This window comes from Grus americana, chromosome 16 (genome assembly GCF_028858705.1).
Source record: "Grus americana isolate bGruAme1 chromosome 16, bGruAme1.mat, whole genome shotgun sequence".
In the NCBI taxonomy this organism is placed as follows: Eukaryota; Metazoa; Chordata; class Aves; order Gruiformes; family Gruidae; genus Grus; species Grus americana.
Window position 1 is genome coordinate 13,291,316 of NC_072867.1, and position 24,118 is coordinate 13,315,433.

General features: G+C 51.8%; 1 protein-coding gene across 2 annotated transcripts; it reads left to right on the forward strand.

Moving 5' to 3' along the window:
• Positions 1-20,600, forward strand: SCARB1 (scavenger receptor class B member 1). 2 transcript variants are annotated; one of them, XM_054844631.1, is made up of 12 exons: positions 1-190; positions 3,754-3,911; positions 5,644-5,785; positions 6,223-6,426; positions 6,739-6,834; positions 7,432-7,544; positions 9,513-9,679; positions 10,344-10,462; positions 12,149-12,222; positions 13,129-13,180; positions 13,681-13,827; positions 19,474-20,600. In XM_054844631.1, the coding sequence occupies exons 1-12, from the start codon at positions 71-73 to the stop codon at positions 19,594-19,596; spliced, it is 1,515 nt and encodes a 504-aa protein (XP_054700606.1). In that variant the 5' UTR covers positions 1-70; the 3' UTR covers positions 19,597-20,600. The 2 variants fall into 2 exon arrangements, with proteins under 2 accessions (XP_054700606.1, XP_054700607.1); XM_054844632.1 differs by lacking the exon at positions 19,474-20,600 and adding an exon at positions 16,150-16,295.
• Positions 20,601-24,118: the final 3,518 nt, after the last annotated feature.

The following is a 24,118-nucleotide window of genomic DNA, read 5'->3' on the forward strand; positions in this document are numbered from 1 at the left end:
GCCGGGCCGGGCCGTGCCGCGGGGGCATAAAGCGGCGGCGGCTGCGGGCTCCGGGCTCTGCTCTGCGGCCATGGCCGCGGCCCGGCGCAGCGTGTCGGTGGGGCTGGGGCTGGCAGGGGTGCTCTGCGCCCTCCTGGGGGTCTGCCTGCTGCTGGTGGGGCCCGTCATCGTCAAGGAGCAGGTTGTCAAGGTCAGTGGGGCCGGGGTTTGTTTGTTGGGGTTTTTTTTGGGGGGGGGAAGGCTGGGGGCTTGGTGTGGGGCCGGTGCGCAGCCAGGGCTGGTGCGTGGGCTTGTTTTGCTTGTATAGCGTAATGCAGAGCGGTGCGAGGCAGCTGAGCGCCGAAGGGTCTCTGCTCCGGTGCCGCTGCTGCAGCTCGGAGCAGCCTCGCAGCCTTAGCGCAGGCAAACCGGGGCTTGGGATATTCCGTCCTTGGTTACAGCAAACGTGCCTGGGCTGAACGGGGTCTCATCCCTGATTAGCAAAGGCTTTTTGCGTAGCTGGGGTTGGCTGGCGTGACGGTGCTGGTGGTGCTGGGCTGAGCGTTGCCCGAGCACCAGCCCCTCCTCCAGTCCCTACTGCCTTTACCTGCAGCACCGCTTTTGTAAATGCGTGTACAGGTTACCAGGCTCAGATGTACCCTGGTGAGGTGCTTTCCGAACTGGAAATGGGACAGATGATGTGCAGGAGTGCTCTGGAGGAGCCTCATGCACGGAGCAACCTCCAAGTCATCCTCTCATCCTAGATCAAAAACCTGAAGAGCTGCCTCTCTGAAGACCTGTCTTATCAGGAAGGGAGTTTGTCCCCCATGGTTAAGATGTGGGGCTGTGGATGAGTTCTTGGTCTGTTCAGTAAATGCTGTGTAATCTTGGGAACCAGTGCTCCTGTCCTTGCTGCCAGGACATCGGTTATCCTGCTGTAACGAACCAATTGGCTCATTCCCACATTTAGTCAAACCTTTTTTTCCCTGCCCAAAGGAGATGTGTCCCCTGCCCGGGCATTTCTTCAAGCTTGCACCTACCCAGGTCAGTACCTGGAAATGCCCTTCATGATGAAAGAGGTGAATAAGCAGCCCATAGCTGATGGCTGTGGCTATGTGTGCCACAAAGTCTCTGCCAAAAAGGAACTTCTACTTCAATGTGTCCTCTGGAAGCGCTGCTGGCTGGGCAAAGCCAGACAGTCCTGTGGCTTAGGCAGTAAAAGTCCATCTCTGTCCAGTTTCGTGGACATCAAGAGCTGGTACCTGCAAATAAAAAACTGAATGGCCCCTGCAGAACAGGAGTGATGTTTTTGGTGCAAAACCCTTTCTGCCCTCTTTCTAGCTAATCCTGATTCTTTCTGCCTGATTAGCTAAATGCTGATAACTTGCAGTGAGAACAGAAGATGAGGAAAAGACCAACCCTTGGTTTTCTTCCCTTTCTCTCAAGCCCTTGGTCTCCATATTTCCAGCATGACCCAAAACGGTCCTGAGCTCTTATGAGGCTTTACATATGAAATGGAAAAAAAAAAAAACTGAGTGATGGTGTCTGGGGTGGTGAGAAATATCTGGAGCCTTACTGAAGCTCCTGGGTTGGTCTTTGGAGTGGTGTGGGTAAAAGGGGCTGGGGTTGGGCAGGTGAAGGTTGGTTTGCCTATCTGGGCTTCCTGAGCTCTGTCAAGATGGTGTATGCTGATGGAAAAGTTGCAGAGAGGTGGTAGTTTTGAGGATATCTTTGAGTAAAGTCTGTGGGGGAACACCCAGTAGAAACAGGGAACTTGAGCCCATCTCCTGCTCCATTTGCAGAGACTGAATCTGCATTGGCAGCTGTCCTGGCAGCCAGGCTGCCTGTGGCATCGGCCCTGCAAAACCTGGGGACATTGCTTTTCTGGAAGCACCTGGAGTGCCACAGGCCTGCCTAAGAGATGAGCTTTAACACAGCGAGACTGCATCGACTCATCCATCTGCCACTTAGGGTTTCTGCTCCACCTGGGACCTCTTGTGCCATCCAGCCTGAAAGCTGGGAGAAGACCGACAGCACTGTCCCTGCTGTTACAGCAGGGCGATGAGGATGGTGGTGAGAAGAGGATGTGGAGGATGAGGTCTGACACTGAGGTTGTGCTTGTGCACAACATGACCTCCTCTCAAGCTGAAGAGGAAACCTCAACTCTCGGTTTTACTGAGTAGGGTGGCTGAAGCCTCCCTCCTGGAGAAGCGGGATTTGGGCACTGTGGATGGAGCTGCTGCTCCTCTGGTCCTGTCTGGAGGAGATGAGCAGTAGCCAGTTCCTTTCACTTCCTCTGAAACAGAGATCAGTGTGGTCTGGAGGGGTCAAACATCTCAGTGACACTTTGTAACCCATCTAAGTGAAAAATACTCTATTTTTATTTCAGACATATGACCATGTTTGTTTTGACCTACAAGTAGCTTAATTCTAAGGCTACCCTGTTAAGAAGATCTTGTTTAGCAGCATCTGTGGAATACCTAGAGCTGCTGTGCCCAGATGGGAGAGGGCTGAGGAAGGGAGCTGGGCTGCAGCTCCATCTGACTGTGTACATATTATATAAATAAATGCATATGCCATGAGGGATCCAGGGAGTGCAAGACAGAATAAGCGAGTAAAGGAAAGCAGATTGAGACTCTACTGGACACTCAGGAGTAGGGATTATAAAGCAGGCTAAATAAAATCTGAGTTTCTCTTGTCCTCTGACTGCTTCTTTTCCATGAAATCCCTGAGCAAATACGTGCACAGTCAGATCGAGCTGCTCCAGGGCAGGAGAGCCGTTGTGTGCCGCTGAGCTGCAGCGGGATAATGCCTATGTGCCTCCACCAATTAGCGGATCAAACCCGCTTCCATAAGTGATCTGGGTTACTTAACCATGGCAAGGGCTTGTGCTTGCAGTGGAAGCAAAGATTATGGTGGAACACACCCAAAATAAATGCTCAGGAAGGAACAGGCTCTTGTCCATAAGGCAGCCCCCGGGAGGCAGGGAGGAGTGGAGCCAGATGAGGCCAGATGCCAGCTCCTGCACTGGGAGCTGGTGAGGGCTTAAGTAACGTTTGGGCTCCTGCAGGCACTTCCCAGCAAACAGGACAGTGATATGGAAACCAGGATTATGCATTCATTGCCTTTGACCTGCCTTATGACCAACTATGAGTCACCACAGGATGGCAGCTGAGATGAAGCAAAGGTGTCCTGCATGGTGCTCTTGGGACACAGCTGGGTCGCCATCCCAGTTCTCTATCTGCTTTTTGGGAATTTAGCGGGCCCTCCCCGCTGGTACCCAAACAGTTGTACAGATGAGCATTACCCCTCCCAACCCTTGCCTGCTTCTGGCTGCGTGGAGCTGCCAAACCTGGCAGGCGAGCGGGGGCCTTCGGGACAGGGTTGTTTGTGCCAGACAAGTCAAACACGCAGAGCTGTGAATAATTCAGTGCTGGCTTGTCTAGCGCAGAGCAAGCCTCCAGCACATCAAAACAGCTCCACAATCCTGTGGGTAGGATCTGGAGAGTTGAGCCTGAATAAATAAGGCTACAGACATCCTGTGGCATGAACTTGATGCTTCTGCATACATAAGAGTTCCTGGTTTAGATCTGGTTTGGTTTCAGTCTGCATAACGCGCCTGGATCCTCTGGAGAACCCCTGCTGGAACTGCTGCCTTCGGCTGGGCCTGACGTGGAGCCGAGGATGGATGTGCTTAGCTGCAGCTGCCGAGCCCAAGAGTTGTGTCTCCTTACTCTTTTTTTTTTTTTTTTTTTTTTTTTTTTATCCTTGCAGAATGTCAGGATCGACCCCAGCAGCATCTCCTTCAGCATGTGGAAAGACATTCCTGTTCCTTTCTACATGTCAGTGCACTTCTTCGAAGTGCTGAACCCCAAGGAAGTCCTCCAGGGAGCAAAGCCAGTGCTGAACGAGCGTGGACCCTTTGTTTACAGGTCAGGTACCACTTGTGGTCCAGCTAGGCGTAAGCCCGGCCACCGTGCTGCCTGCCAGGCTTCTGGCTGACTCCTCTGCCAGGAGGGCACGGCGTTAGCATACTTGGTGTTGAGTCCAGCAGCTTAAGGTTTTAAAGCGACCCAGATGTGCTGTAATTGTTCTGATCTTGTGAAAACCACAAGTAGGACCTCTGGCTGCTGGGGTGGTAAGGCTGGTCTGTGCTTCACAGAGTTGTGGAGCTCAGTCCCGTGCTGGGATTTGTTGGGCAGCCAGGCCTGGGCTGATATGTTCCAAACACAGGCATGAGGGGTGTTGGTGTGGTGGTGGGCAACCCCCATCTTCAGAGTGGACTTGTTCCATCTTTGTGCATTTAAGAGTCCACTTCCAGAGCTGGAGTCACCTCAATATCAAACTTCATGGATTGGCTTAAGACCTCTTATCTAACATGAGACCCAGAAGCTGCCTAATGTGAATGCTCTGGTTATGAGAACCAGTATGGAGCACTAAAACTTACTCAGGCCCACCTAAAGCGGGGCTGGGTCTATGTGCTGTGTGGCTGAGGATGGTGGCTGAAGCCCCAGAGGCTTCTCTGGACCTGAAATGTGAAGTGATGTTGAGTGTGTGAACTTACCCATAAATAGTGATATTCAACACATTAGTGCCTACGCGTGTAGGCAAAGTCAGGTCAGCAGTCTAAGCAAGCTCATGTGGGAAGATTACTGGTTTAATCCAAAGCTGTTTGAGTAGTGCTGGGGGGAAACCTGGCAGAACGTATATGCCCTTGTTTCCCCTGGGCTTGCCAGGTCACACCATAAGACCATGTGGATCCTGTATGTTGTGACCACTGCCGCTTGGCTTGGGGAAAAGCCTTCACTTACTGGAAATAAGAATAAACAAAGGGGCAAAGCTTATTAGTGTCCTTGTGTTCCTGCTGAGCAAGATTAGTGCCCTTCCCTAATGTGGGCCATAAAACAGAGGCTCCACAATAAAGAACTTTGGTTTTGCCGGTGGGTTGTTCCCTCAGGAGTGGTAACAGGCTTGTGATGTTGGGGACAACCTCATGCTACTGTGGAGCGTGGCAGTACCCATGAGACTGGGCTGCCCCGTGGCATGGAGCGGAGTGGTGCTGGGCCGTGTGCAGGAGGTGGTATGGCTTGAAGCCTGAGGAGCAGGAGAGCCATGATGCTGCGTGGAGGGTTGAGCTGTCCTGAACCTGGGAGCCAGCAGGGAGCTCTGGGGCAAATCAGTGTGGGCTTGTTGGTGGGGCTTGTGCCATCTTGTTTGGTCCTCTCCTGTTTTGCAGGTTGTTTTGGCGTGTGGGTTGGTGTAGGTCCGCTTATCTGGGCGTGTCTCTGATAGGGCTGGGCTTTTCAACCGCTGTAGGTGAAGTGACAGGGGGATTTATGCTTTCGTCTCAGACTTCTTGTCAGCTGGGAAGAAACACTTGGTGTCTGCAAGTTGCTGTGGAATCCCATCTGTCAGGGTTACCTCACTCCCAGGCTTCCATCTCCTCCTGCTAGACCCTAACCCTGGTCAGGGTGTGAGGTCGACACCGCCTGTTCCCGGGCGTGCTGCCTCCCCTGCTGTCCCATGGCTTCTTGCTGGGGTTCAGTCTCCCTCCTCTGTTCTTCAGAAGCAAGCCCACGCCTGTGCAGCCCATCCTTGCTCCACAGGCATCGCAGGGGCACTGCGTGGGGGAAGGTTCCCATGATCTCTCCTTTCTCTTTGCAGAGAGTTCAGGTATAAAACGAATATCACGTTCCATGACAATGACACCGTCTCCTTCCTGGAGTACCGGAAACTCTTCTTCCAGCCGCACTTGTCCAACGGCAGCGAAGAAGAGTACATCGTTGTGCCAAACATTTTGATGATGGTAAGAACTTGCTCCCTGGTTGGGTACCAACTTCTGAGCTTGCAGGGAGGGCGATGATGCCCAATGCTGGCTCGAAGCTTACTTTCTTGTAGGGCTTAAGGCTAATCAAGCCATGAGGTGGTTAAGCTTATAAAAAGCAGTTTTCTGCTTTCTGGGTGTTGGTTGTTATGTTGGGCTATTATCCTTCCAAAAGCAGAGGGGTTGGCAAAGTGGCTGGGCTGAAGTCTGCAACCTGGTCTGAGTGTCCTCTGGGGAAATGAAGCCTGTGAGCCCTCAACTGCTTTGATAAATGGTGAACCTCAGTTTGTCCAATGGATTTCTCCAGGGCTATAGATCAGTGCAGCAGAAGGACTTTGTTGAGCACCAGAGATGCATTGCTGCTTCTTTGGTAAAGATGGAGCTCTCATCTCAGAGGTTTGTTTGGTTTTTTTTCCCAGGGAGCGGCTGTAATGGTGGAAAACCTGCCAACCTTTGTGAAGCTTTTACTGAGTGGAGCCCTGGCTGGCCTGAAACAGGAGGCATTCATGAACCGGACGGTGGGGGAGATCATGTGGGGGTATGAAGACCCTCTTATAGACGCAATAAATGCACTTGTTCCTGGCCTGATCCCTTTCAAGGGGAAATTTGGCTTATTTATGGAGGTAAATAAACTGTTGCTTGGGAACACTACAATCAGAGCAATGTTGGTCTTAGGATTGAGCGTCTGGGCTACCCCCAACGCAAACTGTTTGGAGCAGCCGTGTGTAGCTGGTGGTGGTTGTGTAAGGCTGCCTTAATTCTCCCCTCCAGCAGAAATGCATGTGTTGGAAGCTGTCGCTGACAACTGACACAAGTAAAAGTTCAGTAGCTTCCAGTGTGAAGCAGCCGTAGAGCTGACGAAGCACGCAAAGTCATTAACATATTGCAGTCTTGCTGCGTGTAATGGATTAAAAGTTAGTTTCTTCTCTCTGCAGTTTAACAACTCTGATTCAGGACTGTTCACGGTGAACACGGGCATGAAGAACATCAGTAGAGTTCACATAGTGGATTCATGGAATGGACTAAAGAAGGTAAGTGTCAGGCAGCAAACCTCTAATATGGGAGCAATGCCTGATCTAAGGCAAGATAAACTGAAAGCTCTCGGTGCTGTTGTATCTCCGGGTCATAGGTTTGAAGGCAAATTTCTGTGGGACTTCAACTGCTGCAACTTCTGTTCTAGCAGATGGCCAGAAGGCAGCCATATGACAAGTCTTGTCATGAAGCATTAAGTTCGGCTTATCAGTGTCACTTGGACTCCCCTGAAATGCTGATGGAGCTGGCTGCTTCTAATGGTTGAAGTCCCAGGTTCCTGTGGCCTGTGTTAAGGTGTTATTTAAATGTCCTTGTTAGAGATGCTTATTCTTCCCTTGTGGAATTGCACTGCTAACTAAAATCAACTGAATCTACAGATCACCCACTGCGGGAGCAGTCAGGACAGGGGGATCTTGTCCTGTTTTTCCATTAATCGGGCAGATCTTTGAATGGGAAAGACCTTGAAGCTCTTCAGTGTCGCTATCTCAAGCTCCTATGGGAGCAGTGTAGAGTGGTGGATGTCCCATGCAGGGGTGGAAGCCAACTCCTCAACAAGCTCGTCGTTCTGAGCTCTTCTCTCTACATCTGTCCTGCAGGTGAACTACTGGCGGAGCGACGAGTGCAACATGATCAACGGGACCGCAGGGGAGATGTGGCCACCGTTCATGTCCCCAACCTCGTTGGAGTTCTACAGCCCTGATGCCTGCAGGTGAGACACAGCTGCCAGCTTGTCCCTGTGCAGGTGGGAGGGGATGCAACGCTCGTCCTGTGCACACAGAGTCCCTGTGCAGTGACACAGAGGGCTCGGGGCGAGTTTCTGTAGTTGAAGTTCAGCTGCAGTTCAGTGTTGCCGTATCTGAGCGTTGCAAACAGCGTAGTTGTCTAATTAGCAGCATCTTGTGGTATTCATAAATACCTTCCAGATCATTGGAGAAGTCTAACTTGTCCATGTTGAATCAGTAGAAAATAACCAGTCTGGATAAGATGTTGGAGACGAGAGGGAGAAGTAAAAGTTGTCATAAGGAAATGCAGCTATAACCATTTGCGGAACTATTTCAGCTGACTAAATGCTTGCAGAAGCGATGGTGGGGGCTGGGGGGGCTTGTGCCACTGTTTCCAGGCTGCTGCTTTTTTTTCTTTTTTTTGCTGCCTAGTTCATGCACTGCTGTTATGTCTGTCCCGTCTAAGACATGCTGAGCTTCGCTGATCACGCAGGGGTTAAAGTACCCTGCAGAGCCTGCCTGGGTGGAAACTGCCCCGGGCTGGAAGGAGGGGAGGCCAGGAGGCAGGCGGTGGCACAAAACATGGTCCCCAGCTTGGGGCAGATAATGTTCATTCAAGCTTTGTAGATAGTGCTGCAAAACAAGCAAGTGCTCATGCTGAATAGAGAACAATGACCTCTTCAGCAAAGTCAGCTGAGCCAAGTATTAGTGCAGGAATTCCTGTACGCAAGGGACATCAGCAAATACCAAAATGACCTGGAGCCAAGGACTTACAGGGAAGTTTCCCGGTAATCAAAGTTTAAATACACATACCAGTTTCTGTAAAACTACAGAAATCTTGTAGGGAACAAAGCATGATTCCAGGCAAGGCATAAAGTGGAGGAAACCAAGCTTGGTTTGTTGCTGGTGTGGGAGGTTCCCGCGGGACAGTGCTGTGGAGGAAGTGGCCCTGCCTCTTCACCAGGCAGCGCTGCCTGTTCTCCCAAATCTCTGCCTCTCTGCTAGCCCAGCTGGCTAGGAAGGAGTCAGGAACAGTTGATAGACTAAGAGCATACCTGCCTTGCTGCAGGGCAGGCAGCGGTGGGCAGGGAAGGCGTGGGATGGCTCATCTCCTGTGCTGCTTGCACATTAAGTGCAGCTGATGCTGAGACGCAACTGCCCGGGTGTCCCTGCAAGCTAAGCAAGGCTTTATGCTGCTGATGTGCTGCAGCAGCCTCTGCCTCCTTGCTGGAAGGTGAGTGCAGCCAAGAGACATGCATGTAACTGCTGAACATGCCCTGAATCCTCCATCGTTGTTCCCGGTGTCAGAAGGCAGCTGTGCGAAGAAGCATCCCCCTTGGCTCACCACGGCTGTCTGCATCCCTGCGAGCCTCGCTCGAAGGAACACGTGTGAAGGAAGCAAACTTCCCTCCTGGATGCTTGCACGTGTCCTGGCCAGCTGGTAGCAATAATGCCGCCTAGCATCACTAGCCTGTTGTATCGAGAAAAGAATCTTGCTGCATAATGTAGCTCATAAGATAGAATTTTCCTCTCCCCTGACAGCCTATATGCTGGAGTTGTGCTGCAAAAGAGATTTAGCTGGTGTCCATCCCCTGTGACAGAGCACTTCTACCTCAGAGCCGAGGTTTGCACAAAGAGGGTATTATCTCTTGGAGGGCGGCCCTGGGGATTACTACATGCCTTTAAACAAATCTCATCTAGATACTGCAAACAGACTTAAGCCTGCGGTTTCTCTCCATAACTAGTCCTGACCAGCCCTTTATCTGTGCTTAAAACATGGAAAGCAAATGGCTTAAATACTCATTCCCCATCCAGAGCGCTGCTCCGAGTGTTTATCTTGATCTCAAAGTCTAAGTTATGTTTCAACCGCATCTTATCCAGCGAAGATAAGAGCCTGGTTCTGGGCTGGGAACCTGTTGGCTAACCCTGATCCTTCTCCACTGAAACCCTTGCAGATCCATGACACTGGTGTATGAGCGGTCTGGAAAGTTCAAGGGTGTGCCCACCTATCGCTTCGTGGCACCAAAAACTCTCTTTGCCAATGGCACGGACTATCCGCCCAACGAAGGCTTCTGCCCCTGCATGCAGTCCGGCATCCTGAACGTCAGTACCTGTAGGCTGAGTAAGTGCTTTCCTCCCTGGGCTCTCCCTGCCGTACCAATATTAAACTACGGATGTCGTACGGGCTTGGCTGTCTGCGAATTCGGTTCTGCTGTCTGCCGGAGTGCTAAAAGGTACCGCCGGGGCCTGCGTGCACGGCATTCTTGCTTGCAGTCCTGCAGGCATCTCAGCAAGGAGGGAGGGAGGGAAAATCCTCGTGCGCGAAGTCCCCTTGGTCCGCGGCCCTGCGACAGCCTGGTGTTTGTGGGAATGCCCAAGGATAGGGTGGGAGCGCTGCGTCCCCCGGGCTGGGGAGGGAGCAGGCAGGGGAGCAAGGGTAGGAAGAGGCAGGACGTGTAACTGCCAAATTAAATGTTAACTTTGGACTCTGAGTGCAGGTCACACAAGAGTGAGAATTCAGACTTGGTGTCCTAGCCTGTGTCTGGGTACAGCGAGTTACCATGGCATCGTGTGGTGCGTGGTGGGGAGAGGGTGGCTTAAACACTGGGTCTTATCCCTCCCAGAGCAACGGAATAAGCTGCAGGGAGGGAAGAGAAAGAGCTTTCTGGTTGGGAGGAGAAAAGTATAAAAGCCTGTTCAGAACAAGTGCTGCAATGGCTTGAAAACATCAAAAAAAAGTCTCAGATGGGTTTGGATGAGCTTAAAGTGTCTTTGTGCTCATCCAGATGCACCGATGTTCATTTCCCATCCTCACTTCTACAATGCGGACCCAGCCCTGGTGAACGCCGTTGAAGGCCTCCACCCCAGCAAGGACCATCACGCGCTCTTCCTCGACGTGCACCCGGTGGGTGAGCCCGGGGGGTCCTCACCCCGCAGATGAGTCTTGTGTCGCCCCGGGGGTCCAGCCGGGCTGAGGGAGGGAGTCTGCCACCGGCTGAGTGGTGGCCTCGCTCTGCTCTCGTGGCACTGATTTGAGCTGGTTCCATAGTGCAAAGACTGGCGAGGACATGTGCAGATAAAAATGTCAAAGCCATAAACTAATTGAGTAATTAGCCTGGCTTCTAAAGAATTGCAGAACAATTATGCTTATAATTAGTTTCGATAAGCACAGTCAAGTTCTTTCCACTGACTCAGGTCTATAACACCAGGAGGTGTACCTAGCAGCAGCCCAGGTACGCCCCAAATCTCCAAACACATATTGCCACGAGAGCGGACTGGCAAAGTCTGAAGACCACACTGTAGCTGAAGCTGTCACCACCATTTCTGGGCTGGCTTCTTCCAGTCTCTCAACTTGCCTATCTAACTGGCTGCTTTAGCACCGAACTGTGGCCGTGTTACACTTCTCGCATATCTATGGCATAAGGGTGAAGTCACCCCTCCACTGGTGATGAGGTGGGGCGTCCCAAGCCATCATTATCCCAGCTGCTGATGGGGAGGGGACTTGGGGATCTTCCACCCATGGCCCATGTTGCATGTGGTCAGATCTTGCAAACATTCAGTGATGTTTGCTCAAGCAAGAAACCAGTCCCTCTCTTGAGATAAGGTAAGCTATTCTAGGAATATTCTCATCTAGGAATTGGGTTCTCTCTGCTTTTCTTATCACAGTTATGGAAATCTAATTAAGTTTATTACAGTATCAAACATCTACTGATAACAGCACAATTAACTATATTCTTATCTAGCTGCAGCCTGCTGAGTACAAACAGGGGCATTCCAACAAACACTCTCTGCCCTTAATGTGTTACAAAACTGCAGTGTCATGAGAAACCAATGCCTTAATGGATGTCAACAAGACCAACTTTGAAGTGTGGTGTTGTCATGGTCTTGGGGTGTTGCTGGACAGTGGCTGTTGGTTCCTAGTTATGAGAAATGTTTTGTCCTTTGCTGTGCGCATGAATTGTTTGTATCATCCTGCTGCTGGTAGGATGAACACAGAAGAGGCTCATCAGGCTTCCAAAAACACTGAAGTTGCTATTAAAAGACCTTGCCTAGGGAGTCACCTACAGGTTGCATACGCTACTTGGTAATTTGAACTTGTCTAGGTTCAGTCCCAGAAGCCCCGGGTCACACAGCACCTCCCTGGTTCATGCTGTCTGCCAGGTGAATGTGCGCTGCCGCCTTCTGCAGCAGCCCTGTCTGCTCAGGTTAGCTTTGTGCCTTCAGACCTCCCCAAGGGAGGTGCTCCCTTCTGGACGCTGCTGCGTCCAACAATCTCACCGGCTGGTGAGCGTCCAAGTGAAGGGGATAGACTGCAAACTCATGGGGACGGTGCTGTCCCTCTGTGAGCAGTCATCCCCAGAGCCTGGGAACTGGTGCCTGGTTGACTGATGCTTGTGCTTTGGTGGAAACTACAGCCACACTCCTGGTCTTGTGTGTGCTGACTGCAGTGGATCTCTGGATGATCCGATCCATTGCTCTGGAAGTTGGCACCCAAAGTAGCTGTGATGGAAAGCAAGGGGCTGCTCTTCTGCAAAGCTCTCCAGACAAATGTTGGCTGTACTGATGAACCGGTTGGTCTCTTCCTATGCAGATGACGGGCATCCCCATGAATTGCTCCATCAAGCTCCAGCTGAACCTGTACTTAAAGCAGGTGTCTGGTATAATGTAAGTAGTCACCTTCTAGAAATGGCCATCTGCCTTTCTCAGGCAGGGAGTGCTGCTGATGCTGGGGTCGCTGCAGAGTTTGCTCTCCCCAAAGATGAAGCAGTTTTTACATAACCAGTTGTCACAGTTGCAGAAGCCAGCTAGCTCATGTGGTGGGATGTCAGCTATTGCAGTGACCTCAAACTGCCATCCTTTAGCCGTACAGTGTGTGGCTGCCTGTTTGCTTGGCTCCTGCAGTGTTCCTGCACGGCCCGTGGACTGTTCCTCCTGGCGAGGCACAGGAGCGGTTCACCTGCTCTGTGCTGCTGCTCAGAAGGTGTTACATCCAACCTGGAGAGGCAAAACATGCTCTGTCCACAAGGTTGACAGTCGAAGTCTGTGTCCAAAAAGATGCTTTCAGCTCTATATGAAAGCAAACAGAAGAGCTCTGTAACAGTTGGGTGGTGCCTGATGTTAAATACCCACAAGGGTGGGAGTGTGGACTTGCTGTCTTGGCTCGATTCGTACGCCAGCAGACAGCCCCGATGCTGTGAACTTGGCTGCACCACCCTGTAGTACCATGCAGGTGATGGATATCTTGGAGCTGCGTGGAGTTTAGCATTGCAGTTCCCTGAGTTCACGTCCCTGGAGCCCAGATTTGGGCTGGCGCTTACGGCTCTCATCAGGCAGTTGAGTATGAACGGAAGTGTACGCTCTGCTCTTGCACGAAAGGCCCGAGCTGGACCCGGTCCCTCCAGGGGCGAGCAGCTCACTGAAGCAGCAGGAATTGCTGCCTCCTTACACTGGTTTCCCAGCCACTATCGGTCTCAGACCCATGCCTTTAGGAAGAAATAAGACAGTAATTGTAGCCTGATCAACCAGAAATCTAAGTGTGTGTATTTATTATTTTTTTTTTCTTCCCCCCAGTCAAACAGGGAAGATTAAGCCAGTGGTCCTGCCGCTGCTGTGGTTTGCAGAGGTGAGCTGCCTTCCTCCACCTGATTCCACAGAGCCTCTCCTGCAGGAGGGGGGAAGCTGTGTCCCCATCGCCCAGGGCTGGGGAAACTCCACTTTGGAGTAACCGTTAAGCCAGCCAGACTAATTAAGCACCAACAGAAGGCTTTGCAATCCTCGGCTATGTTGTTAATCCCGCTGAGCCGAACAAACCCTGCACTATACTTGGTTAAACCTCTGGCTCTGTCCTAGATGTGGGGTTAAACAGAGCCCAGAACAGAGCTGCCGGCATCCCCGTGCTAATGCGGGTGAGGGAGAGTGGTCTCCAGCTGCGTGCATGGCCCCCTGACTCCAACTATTGAATAAAAGCTTCTAGCCTGACTGAATCTTGCATAAATTCCCTAATTTGTGGTGGGAGAGGAGTTGCGCAGCTGGTCTTTCTCAGCCCTGGATGAGAGGGAAATGCTGCTAACAACTCTTTTTTTTTTTTTTTTTTTTTTTTTTTTTTAAATTTTATTTGAGCAGAGTGGATCCATCGAAGGCTCAGTCCTAAAGCAGTTTTACACCAACCTGGTGCTGATCCCGTCCGTGCTGGACTACTTGCAGTATATCTTCCTTGGGCTGAGCGTCCCGCTCATTATCTCAGCAGCCGTACTCATGGCAACAAGTCAGGTAAGAACTTGCAGATGTCTAATGGGAAATGCTGTTAGTCAAATCAAACTTAATCAGATGATGTAGATTGGGCTGACAATCTAACGCTCCTGAGGAAACATTGGCTGATGCCATGGTGTCCTAACGGTGCCAGGTGCCAGCATGTAGCAGGACTTCCTCAGCCATCTAGAAACTGGGCTGCAAATAGATAACATAAAAGGCCATATCGGTGCACAACAGTGATGGAAGCGGGTTCCTGTAGGAGGAGGCATTTCTCAGCTCATCCAGCTAATGAGAGTAAGCCTAGCTCATCGACCCAGCCTCCACGGAAAGCAGGAGGTCTGTGCTGTTGCAGAAATCTGTGCATCCCTGCAGGGTCCCAACAGGTTTCTAATCGGAACAGAGCCTTCTCAGGGGGATGTAGCTACTTGAGTGCAGCTTGTTCACAGATGAAATGCGGTTGCTGTGTTCTTGCAGAAGGGACACAGACACTGTGGCTGCTTCTCAACCCAGACTGGACCTGTTGTTTTTTTTTTTTTTTCCCCTGAAATTCACTTGTTTCCCTGTAAACTACTCCAGGTAGCTCTGGAAGTTAAACCCTCTGGGCCTTTGAGGATCTGGGCTTACTGAGAAGCAAAGACCTTTGAAGGCTGCAGGGAGCTGGCAGCTGGGTAGAAGTCGTCCCACGATGGGCAGGGCAGTGAGGGTGCCTGGCTGGTGCACGTCTGGCCTGAGCTCTAAGGACAGAATATAAAACAGCTAAAACACTTGACGGAGATCTGTGGCTCCAGCTCCAAAACGTTCATCTGATAACACTGAGCTCTGTAAAAGCTTTAGCTCTTGAAGTAGAGATCTAGCTCCCTAACGTATATCAAAGCAAGCTTATTTAGTTTTGCGCTACAGTCAAACGGCTTGAGCTGGCTCCAAAGCTGTGGAAGAGGCTACTTGTGGGGGTAAAAAGGCAATGCTTAGGATGAGTGGACTGTGGGGAGAGCACGTGCGAGGGGCCGCTTTGCTCAACCTCCTGTAACTGCCCTTACTGAAACGCTAATGCAAACCCACTTCAAATAGCACCAGGGTTCTCAGAGTATCACATAATTGGATTTTAACCAAGCCTACAACTGCTTAATTGACTTAAACGCATGATCCCAAATCCCCTTGTTCCTCCATGCGCTTCCCTGCAGGGTGGGAGCGATGCTAGGGCCGAGGGCTCAGTCTTAAACCTTGCTGCGCTCCTGAGATGGTCGGGCTTTGTGTGCCGAACCTCTCTCCTTCAGCAAACGCAGAACTTAGCTCTGCTGCCTAGCGCCAGCGTATCTGAAAAATGTCAGTATTTGCTGGGCAGCTATTTCTAAAACCTTGTGCAGCCCTGGGCTGGCATTTTCTCACCCTGCTTTGTGCTAGTCTTCGTTCCTGGTATCAAAGAGCCTTAACTGTGCCAGAAGGGGTCAGGAAGAAAAGCTGGATTTTAAATTCACTCAGGTCAACTGCATATGTGCTTGTGAAATATCCCAAAGCCAGGCGTAAGCCAGCTGCGTTTGGCTGCTCAGCCAAAAGTGTCGTGAAGTGCCAGAACGAAAAATCAACTGCAGGAAATGCCTGACTACGTGGAAAGTGATTAAAAAGCCTCAATGACCTTATAAATCTCTAAGGTAGCTGTGCAACAGCACATGAAAGTCTCTGCCTAATGACTAGATAAGAGCTTGTAAACTGGAAGACAGCAATTTGCAGCCAAGGTGCGTTCCTCATTTGATTGAAGTGTTGCTGATCTAGCGATGATTGCTTAATCGCGCGCAGTCCTCCCTCTTGAAGTCACAGGCGATGTCAGAGGGGACACTGAGCGGGGCATTGTCCACACCTTCACGTGTCTGCCAGTGTGAAGGTCTTCTGAACCCAACTCCTTCCTGGAGTACCTTGTGCGCCTCTGGCTTCTGGAGGGAGCAGTGTGCTCTAACCCCAGTCCAGATGAGGTACTGTGAAACACTTAAATCTTAGTCTAGTGTATAGCAGGGCCGGTCTGAAATGCATCTGTTTGACCTGCACTTCTGAGAAACGTGTAAATCTGTACAGGCGTAAAACATGCCCACATGCGGCATTGTCGCGCTCGGCTAATGTGGCCTAAAGCCTGCGTGGTGACGCATTTAAAAGGCAAACAGACCATTCCAAAACTGGCTTGGCATTGACCGAAATCTTAACTAGGGTTTAGTTGAACCTAAATTTTTGAAATCTTTATTAATAACTAGATTCTAGTTAAACGGTGATTTTTAAAATCTCCTCCTAAAATTGGAACCATCGTGGAATTCATGTCCAAGTGCACCATAAACTAGCCTGATTGTCTTCTAGGAAAAATGCTCTTTATTTGGGAGTAGCAATAAAAAGAACTCAGACAGTAATAAGGCCAACCAGGCCACCTCTGCCAAAAAGCTGCCTCTGGTTAAGGGGATGGTGTTGCGAGAAGCCAGACTGTAGGTGGGTACCCCGTTAAGGTAACACACTTTTCTCTCATCCTGATTTGATTAAGCTTTACTTAAAACCAATCAAATGGAAATGTTTAATCTCCACATCTACCGGACATGCCCTCTTGGCAAGCTTTGATATGATGATGTCGTCTCATGGCTTTGTTCAGGGCAATTTAGATGTTTTAATACTCACACCTAACCAGGCTGCAAGCACGTGCTTTTATTGTTTCTCCTGGTGTACCTGATCTGCAGCCCCAATATTATCAGCAGGTGAAAAGTAGGGTTGGTGGTGAGGGAACACTTTTCTCAACTTTCCTCCCCCTCCAAGTGGTTGAGATCCAGAGGTAAGTTTTTTTTTTTTAAATGGGTAAAAGCTCATGGGGGTAACAGAGGTAGTCAGCTGGTGGGTGTCGCTCCCCTCCTGCATGCAGGGAGCCTCGACGGAAAGGGAATTTCTGATGTATAAAACATTTGGGTTTATATTACAGGATCACAAAATCACTGAATCATTGAGGTTGGAAGGGACCTCTGGAAGTAATCTAGTCCATCCCCCCTGCTCAAGCAGGGTCACCTAGAGCCGTTTGCCCAGGACCATGTCCAGCTGTCTCTTATATCTCCAAGGATGGAGATTCCCCAACCTCTCTGGGCAACCTGTTCCAGTTTTTACAGTTTTCAGAGTAAAAAAAAAAAAAAAAAAAGTGTTTCTTAATGTTCAGATGGAATCTCCTGTATTAAGTTCATGCCTGTTGGCTCTCTTCCTGTCCCCTGGACACCACTGAGAAGAGTCCAGCTCTGTATTTATACCTTCCCTTCAGATACTTGTATACATTGGTAAGATTCCCTGGAGCCTTCTCTTCTCTAGGCTAAACAGTCCCAGCTCTCTTGGCCTTTGCTCACATACGAGATGCTCCAGTCCCTTAATCATTGTAGTGGCCCTTTCTAGAAGCTCCATTTTTCTTGTTCTGGGAAGCCCAGAACTGGGCACAGTACTCCATGTGTGGCCTCACCAATGGTGAGAAGAGGGGAAGGATCACCTCCCTCGGCCTGCTGGCAGTGCTCCTAATGCAGCCCAGGACACAGTTAGCTACCTTCATTATACACACATGCTGCTTGCTGATGTTCAATTTGGTGTCCACCAAGACCCCTCAAGTCCTTCTCTGCCAAGCTGCTTAAGAGTTGCGTGATCCTTAGCATGTACTGGTGCATGGGGTTGTTCTTCCTCAGCTGCAAGACTTTGCACATCCTCCTCTTGAACCTCCTGAGGTTCCTGCCAGCCCATTTCTCCAGCCTGTTGAGGTCCCTCTGGAGGGCATCATGACCCTCAGTTTTGTGTCATCAGCAAACTTGCAGATCGTTAATAAAGATGTTAAACAGGACTGGACCCAGTATTGACCCTTGGTGTATGCTGCTGGTTACTGGCCTCCAACTAGACTTCATGCCACTGATCGTGACGCTCTGGGCCTGGCTGTTCAGCCAGTTTTCACTCCCCCTCGCTGTCTGCTCATGCAGCCCATACTTCACAGCTTCTCTGTGAGGATCTTATGGGAGACAGTGTTGAAAGTCACTGAAGTCCAGGTAGACAATATCCACTGCTCTCTCCCCTCATCTACCAAGCCATTCATTTCTTCATAGAAGTGTATCAGGTTGGTGAAGCTGTGCTGATGACTTTCTTGTCCTTCATGTGCCTGGAAATGGTTCCTAGGATTAGCTGCTTGGTCACCTTCCCAAGGATTGAAGGGAGGCTGACTGGCCTGTAGTTCCCTGGGTCGTCCTCCTTGAACTTCAAGATGGGTGTGACACTTGCTTTCCTATGGTCTTTGGGCACCTCTCCCAATTGTCATGATTGTTCAAAGATTATGGGGAGTGGCATGGCAATGACATGAGCCAGCTCCCTCGGCACTTATGGGTACATCCCATCAGGGTCCATGGATTTATGTATGAATAGTTTGCTCATGTATTCTCTGATCTCATCCTCTTCCACCAAGGGTATGTTTTCCTTGCTGCAGACTTTCCTCTGGTCTCTGGGGTCCCCTGCAACTGGCCTGCATGTCCTCTAGCCTTCCTTTTGTCACCTGTGTACTTATAGAAGCTGTTCTTGTCTCTGACATCTCTGGCCAGATTCAATTCCAGCTGGGCTTTGGCTTTCCTAACTTCATCCCTGCATGCTGGGAGAGTGCCTCTGTATTCCTGCCAATTTACCTGTCCCTACTTCCACCTTCTGTATGCTTCCTTTTTGCATTTGAGATTGGCCAGGACCTCCTTGTTCATCCATGCAGGACTCCTGGCATTTTTGCCTGACTTGGATTGCTTGTTGGGATGGACCACTCTTGAGCTTGGAGGAGGTGATCCTTGAATATCAACCAGCTTTTTTGCCCTATCTCCCCCTCACCTGAGCTCTGTAGTCACTTCTGATACTTTCCACTCTGGTGGCATCATTGGTGGCCATGCAGAAGCAGCAGTGGGTAATAGTCAAAGGGTTAGATAAGCCTCGCAGTCCCTCCACAACACCCTGGATCCAGGTCCCCAGCAAGCAGCAAATGTCTCTAGATGACAGATGGGTGCCTCTGCCCCTAGCAGCAAGGAGTGACCTACTGCTGTCACTTGCTGCTTCCTCCTGGGTGTCTTGCATGATTTGGGGTCAGGGGGCCCGCATGCTTTGCTTGAAAAAGCATATCTGGCTCCTCGTCAGCTTTGAGGGTGGTGAACCAATTTTGTAGTTGTAAGCCTTCCTCTTGGTACCAGAAGGCACCAGCTTCTATCTTTCACCTTCCCCAGAGGCTTCACTTACCATTACAGCAGGGATGGGTGCTGTCTGTGTCTATGCAGCTGGGATCTGGGGGTCTTCAAGCTGTTGTGTCCCTGAGAAGACCCTGTCCATCTCCCTTTCATCTTCTCTGATGCTGTGCAGCTTGCTGACTTTGTCCCGTAACTCCTCCACTTGGTGACACAGCTCTTTAGGCTGGGCGTTGGGGGGTGTTACAAGGATCGGTGGGCAGGAATGGGAATAACTTCATTTTGTTAGGGGAGGGGATGCAAAAATTTTCCATTTAGGAAGCCTTCAGAAAATGGTTCTTGGCCATGTGAAAGTCCAAGAGGTTTGGGGCACGCGTGTCCCAAGTGGGGGTGTGGTGAGATGTGCGCACTGTAAGCTCTGACCACAGTGCCACCACCGAGTGCTTGGCTGTAACCGCTGTCCTCTCCTCTTCAGAGAACCACCGCCGAGAAGAGCCCACGCCACCCTGCAACGCAGAGCCACCCCCCCCCTCCCTCCGAGACAACGCCACTCCTACACGACGCTGGCACGCTGAGCCAGGACGACGCCGAAGCCTGAGCCGCCATCCCCAGCACGTTTCCCACCAGGACACGTCAGTGCTGGGGGCGAGACCTGCTTTGGATCCCCAGAGGTCTCTGGAAGGTGAAGTCATCCTGGGCAACTCAGCAGAGACCCAGCACACCGTGGGAAAGCCACGGGACAGCACTGCTGCACCGGCACTCCCGTGCACAGGGGACCTCATCCAGACACCCGAAATACAGTGCTCCAGAGCCCTTGTCCCCAAGGGGCCGGCGTTTGCCATGGCCCCTCTCTCCCCATGGGCCAGCAGGAATGAAGACAGTCGCTGGCTGATCCGAGAAGTTATTTTGCAATTTAAAACTGCCTGTTGCTAGGAATAACAGGCACTTCAATAGGAGCCTTTAAAATAAATGAGGTTTGTATATGTAGCACTGGTGGGATTTAGTGATCTTTTTAAAAGCCACTGTTCATCTCATGCCAATGGGGCTTGCTGTCCTGAAGCTACTCACAGTTTTATTGCCACTTGATGTGACTGGACTACACCGCAAATCAATTCTGGGTGCTGTCACTTCAGTGATGTCTCTCCTAAAGACTTCCCAGGGTGCCTGGAGCCCACCTGGGGCTGCTCCAGCCTTTACTTCAAAAGTGGTGACTTGTAAAGCCCTAATTCTGTGCCATGACCTTGCGCTCCAGCTATTCCAGTCCAGAGCCCTTTTACTTAGCCTTGCTTTAGGTGACTGAGATAAGCCTTGCCAAAAACTCGATGGGACATCTGACCTGTCACTCTGCTCCTGACAGTTGTCCCTGCTGCCCGCTCAGCCATCCAGGGTCAGCTCTTTGGCCGCGCGCCGTCTGTGCTGGGAGGCCATCGCGTTGCTCTGCCCATGCTGCCTGCACACAAGAAGGGAGCAGGCAGAAGCTTGACCCTCTCCTTGAGCGTTTAACAAAGATATTTGTGCTGTTGAGATGGAGGAAGCTATGTGCAATCATGAAAGTAGCAATGGCCTTAGTAGGTTTTGATTAAAATATTGCAGATTTCCGAAGTGATGTCTTGGAGGATCTGGGGCTGGATGTTAGCTGTGGGGTGGGTGGGCTGGGGTCACTCGTTAGTGGGAAACCCCAAAGCCCAGGGATATTCCTGGCTAACTACCCATCGGTAGTTGTCTATAACACCTGCCTTCCCTGCTTCCACCCAGGAACTGGGGTAGCCCTTGGGAAGGCCAAAAGGGCCAGTGCTGGTGCCTCTGGTGAGCATGAAATGGAGTGTGGGGAGTCTCTGGCCTCCCTTGGACCAGAGGACTTGTCGTACTGTGCGCGGTACGGATACTGTCGTGGTCCGGAAGCCATTGCAATTGTGTAGGACAGCCCTGTGACCTTCTAGTGGGGTTACGCGGTACTTGCCCTCTTACACCTCTGTCCCTCTTACAAGGCAGCATGAGCACGGGAGCTAAAACTGACACCAGCAGCTTCCTGTGCTGGTGCATTCCCGACTGGCCGTGTCCCCAGTCCTGCAGCTGCCCTTAGGCTATTTTGTCATGGAAACAGTTGTGATACAGCCCAGGTCATGAAGGAGGAGGGTAGCAGCTACCCAGAACTTGGTCCACAGGCTGAGCTTGCCTAGATGCCCAAAGTGCATCTCGCAGGCAGGATGGTCCTAGCCAAGTCCCTTCTTTTGGCCAGTACCGCTGGGTTATTTCTGTGGCATGAGTCCTCACTGAGGGTGATGCTTAAACTACCACTATAAACTCCCTCTGGCCTTGAATCCAAAATGATCACCTGCAAACGGTGGCTTACAACCTGCAGCCTCAGCCAGCGGCGACTGAAGCGGGAACAGGGCAGAGGCACCGTCTCGGACAAAGCACTATAGGACACTCGACCCATCGACTCACACGAGTAGGACCCAGCAGCATTCGGCCAAGCTAACGGTAGATCAGCGATAACTGCCCCATGGCTCACCTGCTTGAGGCTTTAATGGTGTGCTGGTGCTAATTGCTGCTGTGCAGGTGAAAACAAATAAACAACTGGAATATTGGTCCTAGGGCAAGGTTGGTTGTTTGGGGGTTTTGTTGGGGTTTGCTTGGTTTGGTTTGGTTTTTGTCTTTGCAGAAAAATACGTCGCAAGAGGTTTTGTTGTAAAACCGATCCGCGTGTTGCTGTCGGGCCGGGGGGGGCTCGGCGGGGTCGGGGCGCTGCGGCGCTGCGGCCGCTGGGGGGCGCTGTGGGCCCGCGGGCGGGCAGGAGGCCCCGGGCCGGGGTGGGCGCTGCCCCCGGAACCCCCCGGTACCCCCCGGTACCCCCCTGGTACCCCCCGGGAACCCCCCGGGAACCCCCCTGGTACTCCCCCGCCCCCCCCCCCCCAGGCGCCTCCTGAAGCCGCCGCAGCCGGAGGAGGCCGCGGAACGAGCCCGGCAGCTCCCACGCAGCGCCGCGACCCTGCGGCGGCCTCTCCGCGGCCGTGCCGTGCCGTGCCGTGCCGGGGTAAGCCCTCCTTACAGCGGGGAGCGGGAGCTCACCCAGCCGGGAGGGCTCTTCGTCTGTGGAGGAGGTGCCCGTGCACGTGTGATCCGGGCATTAACCTCGGGGCACTTTGCAAACCCCGCTCCGGTGTCGTCCCGCCCCCCTCCCCCGTGAAGATGGGGAAACTGAGGCAGGGATGGAGAGCGCCGGGTCCCGGCCTGCTAACAGCTTGGATGGAGGCAGAAATGCCAGCAGGCTGTTAAGGCATTTCCCACCCTCAGCAACCCCTGCCCGCCTGGTTTGCACCACTGCCAGGCCAGAGTGATGGGCAGAGCTCCTGGGCGCTCATCCCACCTCCCCACGTACTGGCTGCGGCCGCAGCTGGTCGGCCACGCTGCAGTACAGTTATTCATCAGCTCAGAGCACTCCGGTTATATTTCTCCTGCGTTACAGTCACCTTGTTGGCTGCTTGTGAAGTTTCCAATTCATTTTAAAATGCTTCTCATAACCCCCAAGTCCTTTCCTGGCCCTGACTCATTCTCCCTTGCCAATTCCCTTTGCTTTTGTACACAGTGTTCAGGGCTGTTGCAGCCCAAACACCAGCAAGACATGGGCAGCACCTGGTGCAATGCGCTCCCTCCCTGCAGGGAGCCAGCACAACACCTCCTCCCCTACTCCAAACCAGGCTAAAGTCTTTTACATTCTCCCAAGGATTTTAATTGGCCTCCATAAGCTCAGTAATTATCACAACAATCTCATTTTATTGTGCAGAGCTTTGGGAGCTCCCTTACATCCAGCCTGGCACGGCCACAGGAGATGAAGGGGTCATCTCCATCCACCCAGAGTGCCCCCAGCTGTAAGCAGTTGCCTTTTGGTCTGGGCAGCAGGGCAGGTGGGGGGAGCAGGGGAGATGGGAGGATTTCAAGGGCTTGGTGTCTATTTTCCCTCACGGTGCAACAGAGCCTCCACCCGCTCCTCTGGGAGACAGAGCAGGGATAGCACACCCCTCTCCATTTGCACCAGGAGCAGAGTGCTTTTATAAATGTGGTATAAATGCAGCACAGGAGCTGTTCCTCTTCCCTTTCTCCAGCCCTATCCCACATTTCCTAAAAGCACAAACAGCCCAGCTGTTCTCTGGGGCTGCAGGGTCAGGGAGGGGGCTCAGACCCTGCCGAGACCCTCCTGCACCAGGAGCAGCCTCTGTGTTATCCCCTCCACCTGTGCTCCAGTGCTCCCAGGTGCCCATCACTGGTTGTGCTGAGTTAAAACCCCAGCAGGCAGACAAAGTTGCGGTTTGAGCTCCAGTAAGTCTTTGTTCTGTTTCTCCTTGTTGCATTCAGATTTGCTGCTGAGCACACAAAAGCTGTGGCTTGTCCCCTGCACGTTGGACCTTACAGCAGTGACAAAATCCTCCAGTGACACAGGGTGGTGAGTGAAGCTTGCAGAGGTTGTGGGCAGGCGCATGTCCTGGGGCAGATCTGTGTCTCTTACTGCTTAAAAAACTCAAAACAAAGCTCACCAAAAGAGCAATGTGTAGCTGATGCTGTTGCAGTTATAGGGGTGGCATGGTGATGTTTGATGGGGAAGTGTTTTTCTCCCTGGCAGCTATAGGGGACCAAGCTCTACGTGCACAAGGCCGCCTGTGTGAGGCTGCGGTGTGGGACTGCAGGGCCTAAAGTCCAGCCAAGAGGTGCTGGGAGGAGATGAAGGGAACCGTGACACCTGGTTTCTTTTCACTTTGGCCACAATGAAGCTCTCTGTCTGGGAGGAACTAGTTGGAGGGAGGACAACAAGCTCTTGTGATTTTGGAGAAGAGCCTGTGTTGCCTGCCCATGCCTGGGCACTGCAGGGTTTGCTTGTGCTCCCATGCTGGTTGGGTTTAATCCTGTCTCGGTCGGGGATCTCTGCTGTGTCGCATTGTGGTGCAGGGCTTGGATCCCGACCAGACGCGTGAAGCTTAAACCAAGCATCCCTCCTGCGTTTGAGCTGGGGGTTCAGCCTGGGCTCCCCCCCTAAGGTGTGCGTGGGGGATCTGCCCTGTTTTAAGCCCCTTCTCAGTCTGACGCCGAGCAGAAAGTGTTTTTCCGCTCTGCGCCGCAGTGCT

Bases quoted from the DNA above. Each gene is read 5' to 3' on its own strand.
- SCARB1 (XM_054844632.1), top strand. From the start codon at position 71: ATGGCCGCGGCCCGGCGCAGCGTGTCGGTGGGGCTGGGGCTGGCAGGG. The intron at 191-3,753 runs GTCAGTGGGGCC...TTATCCTTGCAG, and splicing joins TCAAGGAGCAGGTTGTCAAG to AATGTCAGGATCGACCCCAG. The intron at 6,835-7,431 runs GTAAGTGTCAGG...TCTGTCCTGCAG, and splicing joins CATGGAATGGACTAAAGAAG to GTGAACTACTGGCGGAGCGA.